Source organism: Nannospalax galili, unplaced genomic scaffold (genome assembly GCF_000622305.1).
Source record: "Nannospalax galili isolate Female #2095 unplaced genomic scaffold, S.galili_v1.0 scaffold1532, whole genome shotgun sequence".
Taxonomy (NCBI): Eukaryota; Metazoa; Chordata; class Mammalia; order Rodentia; family Spalacidae; genus Nannospalax; species Nannospalax galili.
Window position 1 is genome coordinate 1,135,135 of NW_008330832.1, and position 18,822 is coordinate 1,153,956.

At 49.6% G+C, this 18,822-nt stretch overlaps 1 protein-coding gene across 6 annotated transcripts in view; it reads right to left on the bottom strand.

Annotated features, from left to right (window-relative positions):
* Positions 1-491: 491 nt before the first annotated feature.
* Positions 492-18,822, bottom strand: part of Fgd3 (FYVE, RhoGEF and PH domain containing 3) — a 67,780-nt gene continuing 49,449 nt past the window's right edge. For all 6 annotated transcript variants that reach the window (XM_029556017.1, XM_008852841.2, XM_008852849.1 and 3 more), the window contains 10 exons: positions 17,841-17,987; positions 15,670-15,762; positions 13,943-14,022; positions 12,649-12,679; positions 11,932-12,039; positions 10,520-10,582; positions 6,110-6,232; positions 3,539-3,679; positions 1,986-2,126; positions 492-1,472 (listed from right to left, as the gene is read on the bottom strand). In XM_029556017.1, the coding sequence (XP_029411877.1) occupies positions 1,221-1,472; positions 1,986-2,126; positions 3,539-3,679; positions 6,110-6,232; positions 10,520-10,582; positions 11,932-12,039; positions 12,649-12,679; positions 13,943-14,022; positions 15,670-15,762; positions 17,841-17,987 (1,179 nt within the window). In that variant the 3' untranslated portion in view covers positions 492-1,220. The remainder of the gene's footprint in view (positions 1,473-1,985; positions 2,127-3,538; positions 3,680-6,109; positions 6,233-10,519; positions 10,583-11,931; positions 12,040-12,648; positions 12,680-13,942; positions 14,023-15,669; positions 15,763-17,840; positions 17,988-18,822) is intronic.

An 18,822-nucleotide genomic window follows, 5' to 3' on the forward strand; every position in this document is an offset into this window, starting at 1 on the left:
GCCACGTCCACCCTCACAGCTGTCTCACCTACCTCAGCTGGCGCTCCACCTCATCTATGCTCTCCAGCCTCACCTATAACCAGCACCCATTTCTGGCCTTAAACCCTCTCAGTCTACCAGGTAGTTCCTCTATATGTCTGCTCAGTTGTCCTTAAATAGTGCCACGTAATGCTAGGAGATAGGAATCCTGAGGGACCAAAATCCCATCATTGGTCTATAAATCCCCCACTCCCCTAAAAGCTCTCAAGAGCTCTGGTGCAAACAGCACCCCCACTCCCATGTCCTTGTTACCACATCTTGAATGCTGGTACTCCCACCCTGCTGTAGGGCTCAATTGCCCAGCTACTTCCTGCAGGACCAGGATGCAGAACTGTTTTCTAAGACAAGTATGTGGTCCATGCCATCCTGTCACACTTGTCCCTTATCCTTCCACAAGCTGCCCACCCTGAGGGGACTCGCAAAGGAGTGGGATTGAAGGTGCTGAGTCTGTGTCCACTTGCTAACAGCAAGTATTTATTTATGCTGACAAGCATGGCTTCTGCCCACAGAGGGGCCAGCTCCAAATCTCACAAGCCTGCCACACAGATGGAAGGACAAACCTCCCTATAAAGCTTCTGAGTGTGGCTGTCTGGGAATGGTGGGACAAGCAGGCCCTCTGCTCCCTGCTCTCCAAAGTACTCAACAGGGGAAGTGGGTGAGGCGAGGCTTCAGGAGAGGGCAGAGTGGGGAAGTGGAGCCCAGGGGAGTTAGTCATGGTTCAGCTCACTCAATGGGAACAGATGGGCAATGGCCATGACAGGCCACAGGCAGCCGTGCCTTACCTAGGGCAACTGCACACCAGGCTAGACAAGGCCACTGGGCAGTGTTCATACAACCTATTTGTGTCTTTTGGGGCCAGTGTCACCACATAGTCTGCTCAGGCCACATTTGCTTTGTGGTGACTGGGCTCCCTGATCTGACCACAATGCTGGGGCTGGAGCCAGAGGCTGAGCCTTTGTCTAAGATTTGTGGGGTACCCCTGGACCTGTATCTACTCTAGGCCCCAGTTTTCTGCCCCCCAAAGTATAGGGACCCTCCAGGGCCAACTCTCCTGGTCTCTAGGCCACCAGTCCATCCTCAGTGGTCCCAGGAGTCCTTCAATCCTTCACATGGCTTCTAATGTCACCAAGAAGAGAACATAGGCCCAAGGCAGCAATGCAAAGGGCCATAGAAGGCTCTGTTCATGGAGTGTCGGTGCTTGCTGGGGCCTGGGGCTGAAAGGGGCCTGGGCTGACCCCAGTTGTGTCCCCTTGGGCAGCGGTGCTCAGAGCTTCCAGCCAGCACTGCTGAAGCTCTGTGGAGGGGGCACTCAGCCACCAGGTCTTTGGGCCCTGATGCAGCTTCCAGACATGCCCTGCATCCAGCCCCGCTTCAGGGTCAGGCACACTCACAGTGCAGCCAGGGAGAGGAATGGTACATGGCAGCCCAACAACCTGCAAGAAAGACAAAGGGTCGGGGGGGCTCGGGTTCATGTTAGTCCCCAGCCCCACATAGTGCAGCTTAGTCCAGAAAGGCTGACAGACATACCCAAGCCACCCGGTTACAAGGACAGTTTCTCTTTCAGGGAGGTGCTGGGAGGTGACTCTGTTTACCTCTCTAGACCTCCCCAGAATCTACAGCTTCTCTCAGACACCCAACCCCAGGGAAGATGAGGCAGGATAGCCCCTGTGACTAGCAACTGGAGTTGAGAGGGGCAGGGCAAGGATCAGTAGTGCCCAATTGCATCCACCCGGATGTATGGATGGATGATGGGGTAAATGAATGAATGAATTTGAGTGGGAAGAGGGGCCAGCGTCTGTGTCACCTGCCTACCCCTGCTTTCACCCTGGCTGTCTTTAGGATCCTGGTGTTACAGGAATTAATCTATTGTGAGTGAGAGCTAGAGTGTTATTCTGGGAATGGGGGGGAAATTGAGGCCCAGGTCACATTGCTGGAGAGATACATACCTGGCTGTCTCCTTGCAGGTCCAGCACCTGGGGATCTGACTCAGGGATGGATGCCCACACTTCACTCCAGGCTGTACCATTGTCTGATAGACGCAGTGAGCCACAGAGCAGGCTAGGCTGGGGATCCACAGAGGGTGGCTTCTGGAGACAGAAATACAGGTCGGGGTGGTCTCACCTGTAGTGGTCACTTTGTCCCCTGAGGAGGCTGAGACAGGACAAGGGCTGGTGCTTGGAAGGAGGTAGCCACAGAGACATGGCTGAGGCATGGACACAGTCTGGAGGGGTCACTGGAGGCCAGTGGGAGGGGCATGAGTGCCATGTGGTCTCAGGTAGTATTTGTCTCTGGGCCCTGAGGGGAGTGAGACTATGGCAGGTTAGGACAGCATCAAGGTATCAGAGGAAGCCTGAAAACAGTGATTCATGCCTGTTATCCCAGCACTTGGAAGGCTGAAGCAAGAGGATTGTAAATTCCAGGCTGGGCTGGGCTACATAGCAAAACAAAACCCAAAATACAAAATATAATCAGGGTGAAATTCAGGGGAATATGGGTTATAGGGTGAAGGGACCATGCATATTACAGTTTGGCACCCTCAACACACACAGACTGTATACTCAGACACCACCACCCCTGTCTTGTATACCACACCAGTACATATACACATGGACACACACATCACATGCATGTACATATACACCTCACATATATCCCATGTAGACCCTGCTTCTCTTCTGATGTGGTTTAGCTCTATCATGGAGACAAGTTCCCTGAGCCACTTGGACATGGTTCTGATACCTCTTGATAGTGCTGGTTCCCCCTAAAACTCAGTGCCCCTCCAAGGCCTGAGCCTATACCCCCAGGGCTCCCAGAATACATCTCAGGATTGAGAGTAGAGAGTGAAGAAGAGCCAGAGGGTAGGGTCAAGGCCTCACCATGAAGGCCAATGCAGAGCCCTGGTCCCAACAGCCTTATGTCCTTGACTTCCCAGGCAGATTTGCCAGGGTGGCAAGAGGTTTGACAGCTGCTGACCTAGCTCATTCAGACCACCCCATGCCACTTTTGGGAGGGAAACTGACATTACAGAAAGCTCCCAGGAGACTCCAGCTTGCAGCTGGCTACATACATCAAGTGGAAATTAGGGAGAATGTATTTTTAATGGAAAAGGGCAATTTTCTTTTTCCAGATGTCCTGAGACTACATAAAAGGGATTGTGTCCTTTAAGAAGGAGGCTGGGAAAGCAGTGGCCATACCCAGGGAGAAGCAGAGGTGTTGGCAATGGAGGAGTCCCCCAACCCCTCTCCCAGCTCGTGTTTTCCCTGACCTCAATGCCTGGACTTAAAGGCCATGCTGCACCCTCTAGTCAGTCCAGGAGTAGGGCTGACATGTGTTTCCATCTAACTCCTAGTGCAAGTGGTTCCTAAGCCCTTACCCTGACTAGTCCCCTGAAGTCCTAAGATACACACATGCTCCAAGTGGCTTGCCCTGATTCCAGGCCTCTGGACTACTCTGAGATGCCCCTGCATCTGTCCTGATCCCAGGAACCGGGGCTACCCACCTCTGTGTTTGGCTTGAGCTCAGTGGGAGCCTCAGTGCTGGGACTCGTGGGGACTGTGGGCTCTGTAAGGAAACACCCTCGACAGACACGGCTCTGCCTGCTGTTCTCAGCCTTGAACTCGGAGCACTTCCCACAGATGACCTGCAAGACAGAGAGTTCCTGTGAGCAGGCATCCTGGGTAGGGGAAGAGAGAGTTATAGGTATATGGAGGGCCAAGACTTGTCTTAGGGTGCCAGTAGCCCCATCTAAGGGAAGAGAGTGAGTTTAGTCTCCCTGGACACCCAGAACCTATCTATCTATCTATCTATCTATCTATCTATCTATCTATCTATCTATCTATCTATCTATCTATCATCTATCTATCTATCTATCTATCATCCATCTATCTACCATCTATCTATCAATCATCTATCTATCTATCTAATCTATCTATCTGGGCGTCTATCTATCTATCTATCTATCTATCTATCTATCTATCTATCTATCTATCTATCTATCTATCTATCTGGGCGTGTATATCCATGTGGGCCACTGTACACATGTGGAGGTCAGAGGACATCTTGTAGGAGTCAGTTCTCTCCTTTTACAATGTGGGCCCCAGGATTAAAAAGTCTTCAGGCTTGACAACAAGCCCCTTTGCCTGCTGAGAGGACTCATCCATTATTCTTCCCTTGCCCTACCCCAGCCAGCATAGTGAAGTTTTATGAAATGGTGTATCAGGGAACACCAATCTGCTCTCATCCTTTGGAAAAGCATCATTAACTCTATGGTTAGATCCCTCTCCCTCTCCCTCTCCCTCTCCCTCTCCCTCTCCCTCTCCCCTCACTTTTTCCTCTCCTCTCCTCTCCTTTCCTCTCTTCTCACTTTTTCCTCTCCTCTCACTTTTTCCTCTCTTTCCTCCCTCAGATGCAACTTTGATATCTGTGATAATTTGGTTTTGATGGCAGCTTGCCACAGATTGGAATCAACTGAGTAGGGAGCCCTCACCTGAAGAACTATCTTTTTGAAAACAAAACAAAACAAAACAACAGGGTCTCCCTGCAGCCCTGGCTGGCCTAGATAGCCCAAGCTGGCCTTGAATTTAGAGAGATATGCCTAGGCCTCCTGAGTGCTGGGATTAAAAGCCACCATACCCAGCTGAAGAATTGTCTTAATTGATGTATGAAAACCCACCCTAAATGTAGGCAGCACCTTCTGATAACAGTCCAGATAAAAGGGGTATGGCAGAAGGAGGATTATTCCCTTTTTGTTTGTTTGGCCTTCCCTCTCACCATGGAGTTGATTTATTTATCCTGTTGCTGCTGCTGCTGACATTGGAGCCAATGTTTCTGAGTTTCTACTACAGACTAAGGGCCAGTGGCTATTCAGGAACCCTCTGGGTTTTTGGCACTAGATTTGGACTGCTGAAGCACCAAGCCCTATGGACTGAGCAACTACTGGGGTCTCAGCCTCTCCTGTGTGAGACAGCCCGGGCGGGATCTTCTGGCTACTACGGCACCACCCAGCCTCAAGGACCAAGAAACTACCAGGTTTTAAGCCTCTCAGGTGAGATGCAGCTGTTACAACTTTGAAGTAAAGCTGATTAATAAACAATATATAATCATCCTGTCCTGTTCCTCTAGAGAACCCTAATACAATATCTAATTCTAAAAATACTTGAACCATAAGTTCCTTCCTCAAGTTATTTTATGCTCAGTATTAAGCAATGACTCAGTAGCTTATTCTCAGGAGCAAGGGCTTTGGGGTTGACAGAGGAGAAATGGAGCTGGCATATGTTTGGGATATCAGTCAGAGGTGGCCCCTCATTGCATGGTCCCACCAGAACCTCCTGGCATTGGAACATTCCCACCATGATCAAGCCGTCCACCTTCCCCCATCTCCATGATACCTTGTACAAGGGTACTGGCATCCTTTCACTATCATCATCTCATGCACACCCAGATAAGGGCACTGTGGTTCCAAATCTAGCACTTTTAAAGCTGGAAGGAATGTTTGTAAGACACTGGAGCTGCCTAGAGATTAGCTTCTACTTCAGAGGGATAGTTTCAACTCAAGAGATTCTGCATCCAGGAGATGATGTGGTTTAAATGTGCAATGCCCCCATAGGCTAATGGATGTGAACACTTGGCTGGTGCTGCTGTTTTAGAAGGTTGTAGAATCATCTTTAGGAGATGGAGCCTTACTAGAGGAAGTGAATCATTGGGGCAGAACTTAATGTTTGATAGCCATCCCCACTTCTGTTCTCTTTTCTGCTTCTTGACTGAAAATACACAGGATCAACCACCTCATTCTCCAGCCACCATGCCTTCCCTGCCATGATGGACTGTATCCTCATAAACTATGAACCAAAATAAACCCTTCCTCCTTTCAGTTGCTTCCTATCAGGTATTTGGAGGTCTTGCAGGGCTGCTGTATGGTCCACAGAGCCCCCTGGTGTGTACATGAATGGCCCTTCAGAAATGTATGCCACCTGCTGGTAGTGGCTGCCACCTACCCACAAAGACCTGTGAGAACCAGGGAGTGGCTACCTGCCACTTCCAAGCTGCTCCCTCCCTCTTGCCTTGAGCTTACCGCTCCACACAGCTTGCAGTGATGTCTCCTCTTGGTGATGGAGTTGAAGGTCTCATGACAGCTCTTACAGCTCGGCTTCTCTTTGTCACGCCTGCTCTTAGAGGACAACTTTCTGGACTCGATCTACCAGGAGGCAAGTGGCCATCAGTTTCAGAATGTAAGTGTACAATGACCCACTGGGACATGGAGGGGCAACTCGGGATTCCGCACGTGACCACACCCAGGGCAAGAGTAGACATTGCAGAGGGGAACAGGTAGGACTAAGGCAGCCATACCTCTCCCCAGCCCTGCCCCAGGGCTGCCCCACTGCATGTATGGCCTGGAGCAAGATTCTAAGAGGTCAAGACTACTTAGCCAATGACTTTACCTGTTGTATCTGAGAAAATAGCAATTTTCTGTAGGAAAATGTACTGGGATGGGCAGGAGTCTACACAGATGACACCTGCTGCCAGGGACTGGGGTGTCCCTGACTGCAGCTGAGGGACCACATGTGTCCCCAGATCCTGAACACCATCCTTCACTCAACTACATGCTTGCTCTGTGTTGAACATGTGTGGACAGGCATACTATATGCATAAACACACATGTACACCCACATGCCTGAGTGTGCCAGTCACACAAAAGCATTAGAGAAGGCATGTGAGGAAACCAAGCAAGCTGAGATGGCATTCAGACTTGACTCCTTGCTGTGTCCTCTCCAACACTGCCTGAACTCAGGACAGTGATATGGAGGGCAGGAGCAGGCTCACCTGGGCCACCCAGTTAGGTCTGAGTTTCCCCGTCTGACTATAGGCAGTGCAAGGTCAGAGATGGACCCCAGGATAGATGGGTCACTTCTCTAAGCCTTAGTTTCCTCATCTATAAAATGGGATGAGTGACTGATCCCTGGGCTGTATCTAAAACATACTAAAATCAACCCAGAGGCTGGTCTCTACCAAGTGTGGACAAGGTGGTTCCCTTAGCATGTCTGCTTTGACAGGTTAGCTGCAAAGCTGGGAATTGGTGGAATAGCTTGGCAGTTCACTTGGACACAGGCCAAGGGCAGGTATAGCCTGAGGTCATTCCAACAAGAGGTGGCTGGGCCCAGACAGGGCCAAGTCTGGTCCCTCTACAGGCATTTCTGCTCTGGAGCCCAATGGTGGGCATAGGATGGGACCATCTCCAGCACTGTGGGGAAGCTACTGGCATGAGGGCGACCAGGGATGGTGCTTCGATGGCATCTTGGATGGGTTTATGTTCCACTCACACTAGGTCTGGAGCTCTGTAGGGGGGCTTTCAGACTCAGTTGTGTGTTGGGAGGTGTGGGTGTGAACACTTTTGTTAAGAGCAACTGGACTTTTGCAGAATGCGGAAGACTGAATTCTTCTGCAGGGGCACTTGCAAAACTTCCTGGTTGGGATTTAGCATCTCTTAGGAAAGAGCTGACAGGGGCTGTACATCTGAAGACATCTGGGCACAGGAAGTGAACCCAGCACACTGAAGGGATTTCCTCTCCAAACATGCCAAGAAGCAGTGTAAGTTTGGCACCCATGGTAAAGACCATTCTGGCTGCAAAATGAAAACTTGCTTTTGAGCATCTTGTAGACGTCTTCTGCACACAGGTGAACCCTGCTATGCTCACTCAGTGCAGGTCCACAGGCGCCCCCACCCCCAGTCATCCAGAGTACACCCAAAATCTCAGCTCAGCTCAGCTCAGATGTGCTCAGGAAAGGCCCCGAGGGGAAGTACATGGCCATGGCCATGGCAGCACCCAGAGGCTTCAGCCAAAGCTGCAGGCCTGTTGTTGTGGAGCTGTTTTCTGGATTAAGGGTTGGCCTCAGCTTGGTATAGGTGAAGGGACAGGGAAAAGGACATCAGAACTTGACATCAGGATGCTGTGGGATAAACACTCTAGCATCTGTAGAAGGCTGTGGCTGTGGGCAGGAACAGGCAAAGCAAGTAGGCCAGACCAGGTATTCAAATATGGCTGTGGCACCCAGAACATATGATGACCACAGCCTGACCCAGGCAGACCCTGGATGTGGTTTGAAGGGGCTTCCAGGTGCCTCCTCTCAATCAAAGGAGGTGGGCAGCCAGCAGGAACAGCCCCTATGTCAGATATCCTAAAGCTTCCCTGATCTCCATCCCAAGGGAAACTCAGGCTAGGGTGGGCAAAACTTGCCTAAGGCCTTAATCCAGGGCCAATTCTGAGCCTGTCTTTCTAGAGGGTGAAATGTTTTCAAACATGGCCTTTCAGCTCCCTTCTAGCTGCATCCTCCTAATCTGGGAACCCACCCGCAGTTGGTCTCTGCTGTGGGATATCCCACATGCAGGGACCAAGTGCTAATGCCCTCAGGATAGCCCCAGGCACCACTGTCCCTATAAATGACCCCAAACCCAGCTTGCCCCTTTGCATGCCTGCAACTCCAGGAGCCTGAGGGTCCCCTCACTAGGCCCTGTGGGCTAAACCTGGTAGGGAATTGCATGAACCAAGAGCTGGTGGCTTACATGGGTCTGGATGCCATGGCTACCAGTTGGTGACCAGGAATGCCTTGACAGGCCCATTCCAGGGCTAAGGACCAGACAGTGTAGGAACAGAGTCTAGGGTATCATCAAGGAGATGGTCACAGATGCCCATCCTAGCCTAGAAATGTGGGGCTGGCTAGGGAATACTTTGTATACATGTTTGCATGAACTGCTGAGCTCATTCTGACCAGGTGACCATGCACTCTTCTGGAAACTCAATATGTGGGTTCATCCACATACCCACAAGCTTCAGGAAAGGGACTAACAGGATTGCAGGTTAGCAACTTGAAGGTTGCTTTTGGGTTGGTTAATGTGAGAAGCACTTATCAAGGACCACTGGCACAGGCCACAAGGCTTCTAGGATGTGGGCAGAGCCTATAGGAGGCACAAAGCCCCTGGGGCCTGGTAAAATGATGGGAGGCCAGGATGTTGCCAGTAGGTGGCAAGAAGCAGGCCCAGGCAAACTGAGCAGGAAGCCACTGGGGTTGTCTAGATGTTTGTTTCCCCACAGGCTGCCCACACCACATTCAGACTTTCAGTTTCAACAAAACTCACCCTCAGGATGTCTGTCTGCTCTGCAGACAGCAACAGCCCTTCAGTAAGGGGAGGTCTCTCCTCTTGCCCAGTTCCTATTTATCTTGGGGTTCCCCTTTTCCCTTCCTTGACATGCCCCTGAAATGCTTCGTCCCTCCCTGAAGTCTCATAAGCATATTCAAGGTGGCCTGATATGAGTCAGCCTGACTTCATATCAAGGGACTTGGGAAAGGCCGAGTCACAGGGAAGGGGGACAGCAATATCCAGTCCACCCTGAAAGGCCATGGCTCTGCCCATGGGGACCAACGTTACCCCACTGAAGAGGACCTAGGGCAGGACAACCCAACCGTGCCCTTCACTACAGGTGGCTCTGTCCATGACCTTCATCTGCCTTACAGTAGTTTAGCTGACTGCCTTGCACCTATATCCACTTCTTTATGGGAATCAGAACTGAGCAGCCATAACCTAAAAAGGCCATAGTTTCAGTGCTCCAGAGCTGAGTCAGTAGCTGCTCTAGGCCTCATCCTGTCCCTAATGCAGTGAGACAGAGAAGAGAAATAGAGAAGAGGGAGACAGACAGAAGCAGAGAAGAGACAGGGAGAGACAGAGCCACTGTGAAAGAGAGACACAGAGACAGAGACAAAGTGAGGAGCAGGCAGAGAGCAAGCATGAAGGAGGGGAGGCAGGTGTGTGGAAAAGAATGTTGGGCTGTGCACCAAGGTAGTATCAAGGGACACCAGGGAGAAGAGCCATGTCGGAGATGGGATGGGGAGAGCCCACCCAGGTGACACCCAGTCATTCTTCCTGAACCAGTAGTCTAGCAGGGCCCAGCAAGGTGCCAGGAGAACTGTTACTCCAACCTGCAGGTGAAGCTATAGCTCAGAGTTGTCACAGCTTCTGTCACCACAGGTGCTGGTGAGTGTGGAACCCCAGGGTGATGATGTGGCTCAGGTGCCAGTGCTCACTGTAGGCAAGCATGTAAGTGCCTCAGTCTGTTTAACCTCCCCAGACTACAATGGAGGAAGCAGAGCCAGGTCCCATGGCTAGTACCTGGCACAGCTGCCTGGCTCTGAGCCATGCATTCAAAAGCACAGAGGGAGAGAGATGGGGAGCCCCAGGCTCCCTGACTGCCAGCTCAGCTTGCAGGTCCAGGGTGAAGGACAGATTATACTATGTGTGATGTCTACCAGCAGGCTCCCTTCTAGCCTCTACCTCTGGCACCCAAGTCACCAATGCCTAGCCTCAGCCTCACACCTGCACACCCAGGTGCTGAGTGCAAAGCAGAGAACAAACTAACTCCTGGATCCTCACCCTCCAGGTTACCTAGGTCTGATCACTGCCCCCAACAGCAGCAGGGTAGGGGTCACTCACCCCTGCAGTACCCCCACTGCTGTCTGTGACCCCTGCAGGCTCCACAGAACTTGTGCTCAGGACCTGGAAAGAAACAGATATGAATGAAGAGCAGTTCCCATGTCCCGTGTAGCAGGGGCATTTCCTCCACCTAGCAACTCTGTGCAGTGAGGAGAGATGACTGGACTAATAAATGCTGGAAGTTGGGAGCCATTGAGTTGAAGGTGCCTGGGATAATTAGTGTTCTTATGAGGTGGGCATGGGTAGGCGAGGCTTCCATAGCTCACTGAACAATCATCCTGCGTGGCAGGGTGAGGATGCTCTCCTTATCCTCCCTGTCCATGTGGAGAGTCTGCGGAGCTCGGATGCAGCTGATGAACAACAGCCTGCACTATACCCTCTATCCCTAAGTCACCTGCCCTTGGGGAGCTCACAGGACTCTTTCTTCCCAGGAAGAGTGCTGACTTTTCCTCCAAAATGCACCCAGGAAGCATTAAAATGGAAGCAGGTTTGAGGCAAGAATGAATGGGAAGACCCTCTGGGAGTGCAGGACAGACAGCTGGAACTAGGTACAGTTTGAGGAGATAGGCTGGGGGTGGTGTTCTTTCCAGATGCACCCATAAGTGTGGACGAAGTAGTCCACAAAGGCTGATGTTGTGGGGGGCTTCATCGTCTTTCCTGAATGCCTCTTCCCAGTTTTTTTTTTTCCCCCTCTAATTCTCAGGTGCAATTCTCAGGACCTCCTCACACAGCAGAAACCAGCCTCCATATCTAGTTTGCTCTCTCTAATTTTGTGGAAGCCCCAACATGAGGATGGCCACTCCAGTCCCTACCTCAGTCCTGTCTTCCTCCTGTACCCCTGGAGGCACTCCATAAGCCATTCCTGCAACTCTCCACAAAGGGTTTTGAGCTGATACCTTGGGGTTATATTTGGAGAGAAAATACAACCACAAAAACCTACAGTTACTTGCTATTCAGAGTGGAGTGTCAGAAGGGCACTGTGGCCTGGGCATATCACTGAACTTCTGAGACTCAGGTTCCATAGGGAAAAGATAAAAGCTCTCTCAATGCACAGGGCTGCAATACCAAAGGCACCAAGATGACAAAACAGCACCAGAGAAGTGTTTCCCACAAAACAATGGGTCAAGGAGGCTGCAGTGATGCTCAGTACATGGCGGGCAGATGAATGTTTTTTTTTTTTTTTTGGTCTTTTTTGAGACAGGGTCTCCCTGTAGCCCCAGCTGTCCTGGAACTCACTATGTAGACCAGGCTGGCCTTGAACTCACAGAGATCCACCTGCCTCTACCTCCCGAGTGCTGGGATTAAAGGTGTGCGCTACCACACCCGGCAGATGAATGTACTTTTGAGCTGTCCCCCACCCCTGGGTCTCTCTCCCTGGCCCCATCTTCCCTTGATGCAGGCTGCTGACTCACAGGTTGGTCTGGAGATAGGCTGGGCTCCTCATCCTGGCCGCAGGCACCACCGAAGGCTCTGAAGGTCTCACTCTTCTGTTTGTGCTTCTCTATGGTGGCCTGAATGACCTGGACACACAGCAAAGCCTCAGGGCTGTCAGAGGGCTGGGGAAGGATGCTGAGAGCACACAGTCTAGGTGTCCATCGAGAACCCCTGACCCTCTTATCCTGACCAATGACTCAGACTGCCTTGAAGCCAGCCAGACTAAAGAGACAACAGGTAGCCCCTGGCCCATGCAGGCCCTTTCCTGCTCTTTACTTAAAGAGGAGGGGCTCAAACAGCTGGATTGAAAGGCCTGTGCCACTTGAAACCACAGATGAAGGCTCATCACGGTCACTGCCTCCTTCTGGGGTGGGATACGGGGACAGGGAATGCTAGTGTGGGGGAGGAGTTCCCGGGCCACATCTTCTAACATGAAATGGTACTCTACAGTAACTTGGGGAAGTAAGCCAGATACGATGATGTATGCTTGAAATCTCAGCCTTCAGGATGCTGAGGCAGGAGAATCAAAAGTTTGAAGCCATCCTGGACTACCTATCAAGACTCTATTTGAAAAAAAAAGTTAGAAATGTAGCTCAGTGGGGAGCATTTGCTTAGTAGGCATGGGCCCTAGGTTTGATCCCCAAGAAAGAGAGAGAAAGAAAGACAGAAAAAGAGAGAGAGAGAGGGAGCTTTACCTGAATCCATTCTTTCTTCTCTTCTTCTGTCCTACGAAGACAAAACCCAGTATTTTAATAATCTACCCTTGAATACTATCAATCTCTCAGACCTGCCCATCTACCCAGTCAATCACTGTCTTGTAGCTCGAGGTTGGAAAGGTAGTTCCAAATGTTCAGAGCACTTGTGGCCCATGGGGCCAGGCTTGCCTTGTAGATCAACAGCACCCTGAACCCTGACACATGATCATAAAGCTCTCATGCCACAGGTACAATGTAGCAGACCAGATCTTCACACGCTGACCAGCAGCTCTCTCTCAGAAATGCATCTCACAGCAGCAGTGACACATGTACAAAAGCCTAAGTATAGGGACTCTGTTCACATCCGTTTGCAGAGGTGAGACCCAGAGGAGCCAAGTTTCTGTCCATGGAACCTGGTTAATGGTCTTTTTAAAAAATATTACATTTTAAGCCAGGTTTGGTGGCACACGCCTTTAATCCCAGCACTCGGGAGGCAGAGGCAGGTGAATCTCTTTGAGTTCGAGGCCAGTCTGGTGTCCATAGAGAATCCAGGCCAGCTTCAGCTACAGGGAGACCCTGCCTCAAAAAGACAAAAAAAATTTACATTTTAATTAATTTTGTGTGTGTATGTGTGACTGTAGGGGCGTGTGGCATATGTGTGATGGTCAGAGGACAACTTGCAGGCATTAATTCTTTCCTTCCATCATGTTGGTTCTGGGGATGGAACTCAGGTCTTAAGGCTTGACAGCTAGAGCCTTTACCTGATCAGTCATCTTGCTGGTCCCTGGTTAATGAGGTTGAGGGGGATTATGTTAACCTGGGAAATGATTTAAGGTTATGGGATGCATCCTAAAAATTAACTTTAAAAAGCAAGATGTGGAACAGGCTATTTAGTAACAGTCGTGTGTGAGTGTGTGTGTGTGTGTGTGTGTGTGTGTGTGTGTGTGTGTAGGACAGAGGTTGACATTGGGTGTCTTTCTCAATCACTCTCAACCTTATTTTTTGAGACAGCACTGAACCTGAGCTCACTGATTTATCTAGGCTGGCTAAAAAGCAAGCCTCAGGATCTGCTTGTTTCCACCTGGGATTACACATATGCACTATTATGTCTGGCTTCTTATGTAGGTGCTGAGGATCTGAACTCAGATCCTCAAGTTCGAGTGGCAAGCACTTTACCTACTGAGTCATCTCCCTAGTCCCCATCTTTGATTTTGAAATGTGTGTGTGTGTGTGTGTGTAATATATATGTATAGCCATTTCCAGGCAGCCACTTAAGAGATGGTGTGTGCCATACCGAGTCTGAAGCTCCAGAGACCTTTTTCTTCCTGTTATAATGAATGTGTGTGCTGCGTTTGGTTTCATAATGTCTTGTACCTGCAGGAACGAAAACATGGAACAGAATGATGTTAATTCAGTATTTTAGCTGTTCCCCAGCTCCAGTCCCATGTTCTCTGATTCAGAGGTTTGGTGCTTATTTTCCCTATGGAGGTATCAGAGGTGGCCCCATGGGCTCTCAGACTTATAGGGGAGGGGATATTGAAACTCAGGGCCTTGTGGCCACTGTCTGAGCCAGCCTGTAGAAGAAGGCAGACCAGTGGCCTTGCCCACACAGAGCTGGGACTGTTTAGACTGCTGCTGAGCAATGCACCTGCCTGCCAGGCATCCCTGGCCCAGCCTTTCCCCACCAGCATGCAGGGGTCCACCTCCCAGCACAGCTGCACCCCTTAGGAGGGATGAAGATCTTAGGAAATGATCCCTATGTCTGCCCCTTAGCAGATGTTTGAGCCCACGTGGGTATGTGCATTATGAATTTAAAGGTGTGCGCCAGACAGAACTGAGGAATGCGGTCACTTCCTTTTCGGCTTTTTTACCCTTTCTCAACATCACATGACTGAAGGTTACAGTGGCCAAACCTTTGCTCCTGACAGCTCTTGGGCTGACCCCTGTCAGAATCCCCACCCCTAATCAGCCAGGTAGAGTCTTCCAACTTGGAAATGAAGACACTGGACCCATACTGAAACCTCTGGACATTCCCACCACAGGTTGAGAACTAAATTAGCCTATTCAAGTCATTAAAACAGTATTGGTTTCTTTTTTAAAGATTATGTTATTTATTTGTGTATATGTATGTGGGGGGGTGGTATATGTACATGAGTGCAGGTGTCCTTGGAGTCCAGGAGAGGGCTGGAGTTACAGGCAGTTGTGAGTTGCTTAATGTGGGTGCTGGGAACAAACTTAGGTCCCCTGGGAGAGCAGCAAGAGGGTTTTTTGGGGAGGGGTTTTTGTTTTGTTTTTTTTTTACCACTAAGCCATCTCTCCATTTCCAGGACTGAATTCTTATAGAACAACACTGCAAAAATGGTTTCTTCTAACTATGGAAAAAGGATCCAGACAAATTCAAGGGAACTTCTATGGAGTAGGTAGTGATTTAAACAGATCTTTGCTTTTTTAAATGGTTAAACACCTTCAAATAACAATTATTTTAGAGAAATTATTAATTCAAAGCCCTCTCCATAGCAGATGGAATCCATTCCAGCCCTGACTGTCACAAGATATGGAACAGACTCCTGGACCTAGCGGACAGCAAAGATGTAAAGGCACCTGCACAGCATTTTCTGAGTCAGAGATGATGCAGGGCAGGAAAGAGCTCAGGAGTTGGGGCCCAAGCCAGATGAGCAGGCCCACACTCCATTCTGAACTCACGCTATGGCCTGAATATCCCTCTGGGTCTGTGTTTGGGGTCCTGAGTCCCCATAGGTGATACTCCACCTCTGCTCCATGTGTCCCCCAAAGCTGTGCACTTTAGTTTCAGTCTCCTGCTCCTCCTTCTACATGAGGCCATTAGGAACTTGGCAAATGGGACAACCCTAGACTGTAGGGAATTCTATCCATCCAGCCCAGTACACCAGGGACAAGATGATGTTCCAGAAACCCCTGAGTAACAGATAGAGCTGGCAGTGAGAGCCATCCCAGCGTGTGTTCCTTCTAGAGAGAGGGTAGGGGAGAGAAGGAACCACCCACCTGGAGATCAGAGATGTCCATTTTCTCCCGGACACTGAACTTCTGGCCCATGAGCCGTAGTTTGGGCACACAGTAGAGCATCATGCTGTTGAACTGCAAGAAAGATGGCATGGGGGAGGGGGCACAGGGAACCCCTCACAGGGGACCCATATAATCTTTGCTTTGATGCCATAAAGTAAAACACAGTTTTAAAAATATGCACACAGGGGCCAGGCATGGTGGCATACACCTTTAATCCTAGCACTCAGGAGACAGAGGCAGGCAGAACTCTGTAACATCAAGGCTGTAACATCAAGGCCAGCCTGGCCTACACTGAGAGTTCCAGGCCAGCTGGGGCTACATAGAAACCCTGTCTCAAAAAAAAAAAAAAATTCAGCAGGACATGGTAGCGCACGCCTTTAATCCCAGCACTCGGGAGGTAGAGGCAGGTGGATCTCTGTGAGTTCAAGGCCAGCCTGGTCTACATAGTGAGTTCCAGGACAGCCGGGGCTATAGGGAGACCCTGTCTCAAAAAGACCAAAAAAAAAATCAAAAAACATATGCACACAATTTTTCTATTTTGTCTTTGAGTGAGGAGATTATAGATGACAGTTTTATTTTTGTCCAATTCCTATTTTCAGTCTGTCCATCATCCACATGAGCTCATTGTGTGATAAGAAAGCAAACTTTTGTGTGTACATTCATGTGTGAGAGTGCACATGTAGGTACAAGTATGTATGATGTGAAAGTGCATGTGTGTGTGTATACATAGGTGTGTATGGAAGTCAGAGGTGTGATCCTCAGCTGCCATTCACCTTTTTATATTGTTTTATATTGAGACAAGATCTGTCACTGGCCTAGAACTGCCAAGTAGGCTAAGATGGCTGACCAGTGAGCCTGAATTGCCTCCTCCTCCCTACAACTGAGATTACATGTGTGAATCACCATGCCCAGCTTCTTTACATGAGTTTCAGGGACTGAACTCTGGTCCTGATGCTTTCAAGGCAAGCACTTTACTGACTGAGCTATCTTCTCAGCTCCAGAAAGCAAAACTTTTGAATGAGCTGTTGGCACATGTAAAAACATGAATGAATATCAGGGCTGGAGAGATGGCTCAACAGTTAAGGGCACTGACTGTTCTTGCAGAGGACCCGGGTTTGATTCCCAGCACCTACATGGCAGCTACAAACTGTCCTTAACTCCAGGTCCAGGGGAATCCGAAGCCCTCTTCTGACCTCTGTGGCATTGCACGACATGGGTGCACTCACATACATGCAGGCAATACACTCATACACATAAAATAAAAATAATAAAATACTCAAAAACAAAAAACAAAAAACATGAATGAATCTCAGAATTGAAGCCAGGCCAGTTTCATGGCATTTGTGTACTGTTCTAGAAAAGTGAAACTATAGAAACAGGTAACAGATCAGTAGTGGTGGGGTGCTAGGGGAGTGTTCAACTACACTGGAGCAGGACAAGGGGATTTAGGTGGGATTCAAATGCTTCTGTACCTTGATCATGATTACAATTTCATTTGTCAAAAATCAGAGAAAAATGGTCAAAGTGATTTTTTTCTGAATGTACATTTTTTAAAAAATTATAAATTATATACATATATATATATAGTGTGTGTGTGTGTGTGTGTGTGTGTGTGTGTGTGTGTTTCTTTCAAGAACCCTGACTAATACAATCACTCTATCCCATGTTTCTTAATGTGTCATTTAGGAGAGGAAGAGAAGTATGCAAGTTGGGAGGAATAGAGTTGGTAGGTGCAGACAGCTTGGGACATGCTTGTGTTCAAACTCACTTGAGGTCATGTGCCATGGCACAAATGCAAGTGAAGGTCAGCGGGCAACCTGGGGGAGTTGGCTCTTTTTCCACCATGTGGGTCTCAGGGATCAAACCAAGGTTGTCAGGATTGGTGGCAAGCACCTTTACCCAATAAGCCATCTCCCTGAGATGCACATTTTGTAAAATTAGAAAAAGAAGCTTTCACGGTGATGTGAGGGATATAAATATGAGATGCTTACAGAAACCAGGGCGGAGCCATTGGCAAGTGATAGCCCAGCAGCCCTAGCGGAAGAGGCCACTGAAAAGCTCCCTCCTTGGGCTTCTGAGTTCTGCCAGTACTACCCAGGGCCTGCAGGGCCAGGTAGGGTGTCTGTGGCTGGAATGGCAGCCTGGCTCACCAAGAAGAGGTGTCGGTCCTGAGTGGTGCCATTCTTGGCTGACAGTTTCTGGATCTGGCCCTCCTTGATCAGCTCGTTGGCTGGGTTGACAATGTCCTCCTCCCCACCCAGCTGCTCGTACACCTCCAGGAGCTTGTGCATCTTCTCCTGCAAGGGACATGAGACTCAGGCAGCAGGGAGATCACAGGGAACAAAGGTCTACTGGGGACTCAGAGGTAAGCAGAGCCTTGCCCTGCAACTGTGTGACCCAAAGCCACACTGGAGCAATGAAACTGCTGCCAATGAAAAGGGAAGGAAACACAGGATGACATCTGAGATGTGTGTTAAAGGGGGATTGGAAGCACATTATGCAAAGAATAATAAATCTCAGCTACCTCTGTGCTATGGGTCAGGGGCTGTTCTATACAATCTATGCTTTAACCATTAACAATTTCATTCTAACACAGACTCTATGAGGTGAGTTCCATTATTATCTCTGATTTACAGACAAGGAAACAGGCATGAAGAGGTCAGCTGAATGGCTATAACCCAAATTGGGCCACTCTACATATCACCTTTCCCAGGCCATGGTGACTTGTTGGGAGTCACAATGTCCAAAGGTATGATGGGACAAGGCTAGCAGGTGATGGTCCTTACAATTGGCTAGAAGTCAACATAACACAAAGTATATTAGAGCCTGTAGGGCCCTGACAATAGCAACATGGACTGGGTCTGAACCTGCTAGGCCTCATTAGCTCTGTCCTTGGACTTGAGTGATTTTTGCGTGGTCACCTAGAAGCAGGTAAGTCAGGTTGGTCCTTCTGTTTCTGGCACGGATGCTGTAGATGCAAATGAGCCAAACAGCTCATTACAGGATACATGAGACACAGGAGGGACAGGGCAGTACCCAGAACCTTGCAGAAGAGCTAGGTGTGCACCTGGAATGTCCTGGGGAGGTGGGGCATGCATCTGGCTTGCACTGGAAGGGCAGGGCCTATGCCTG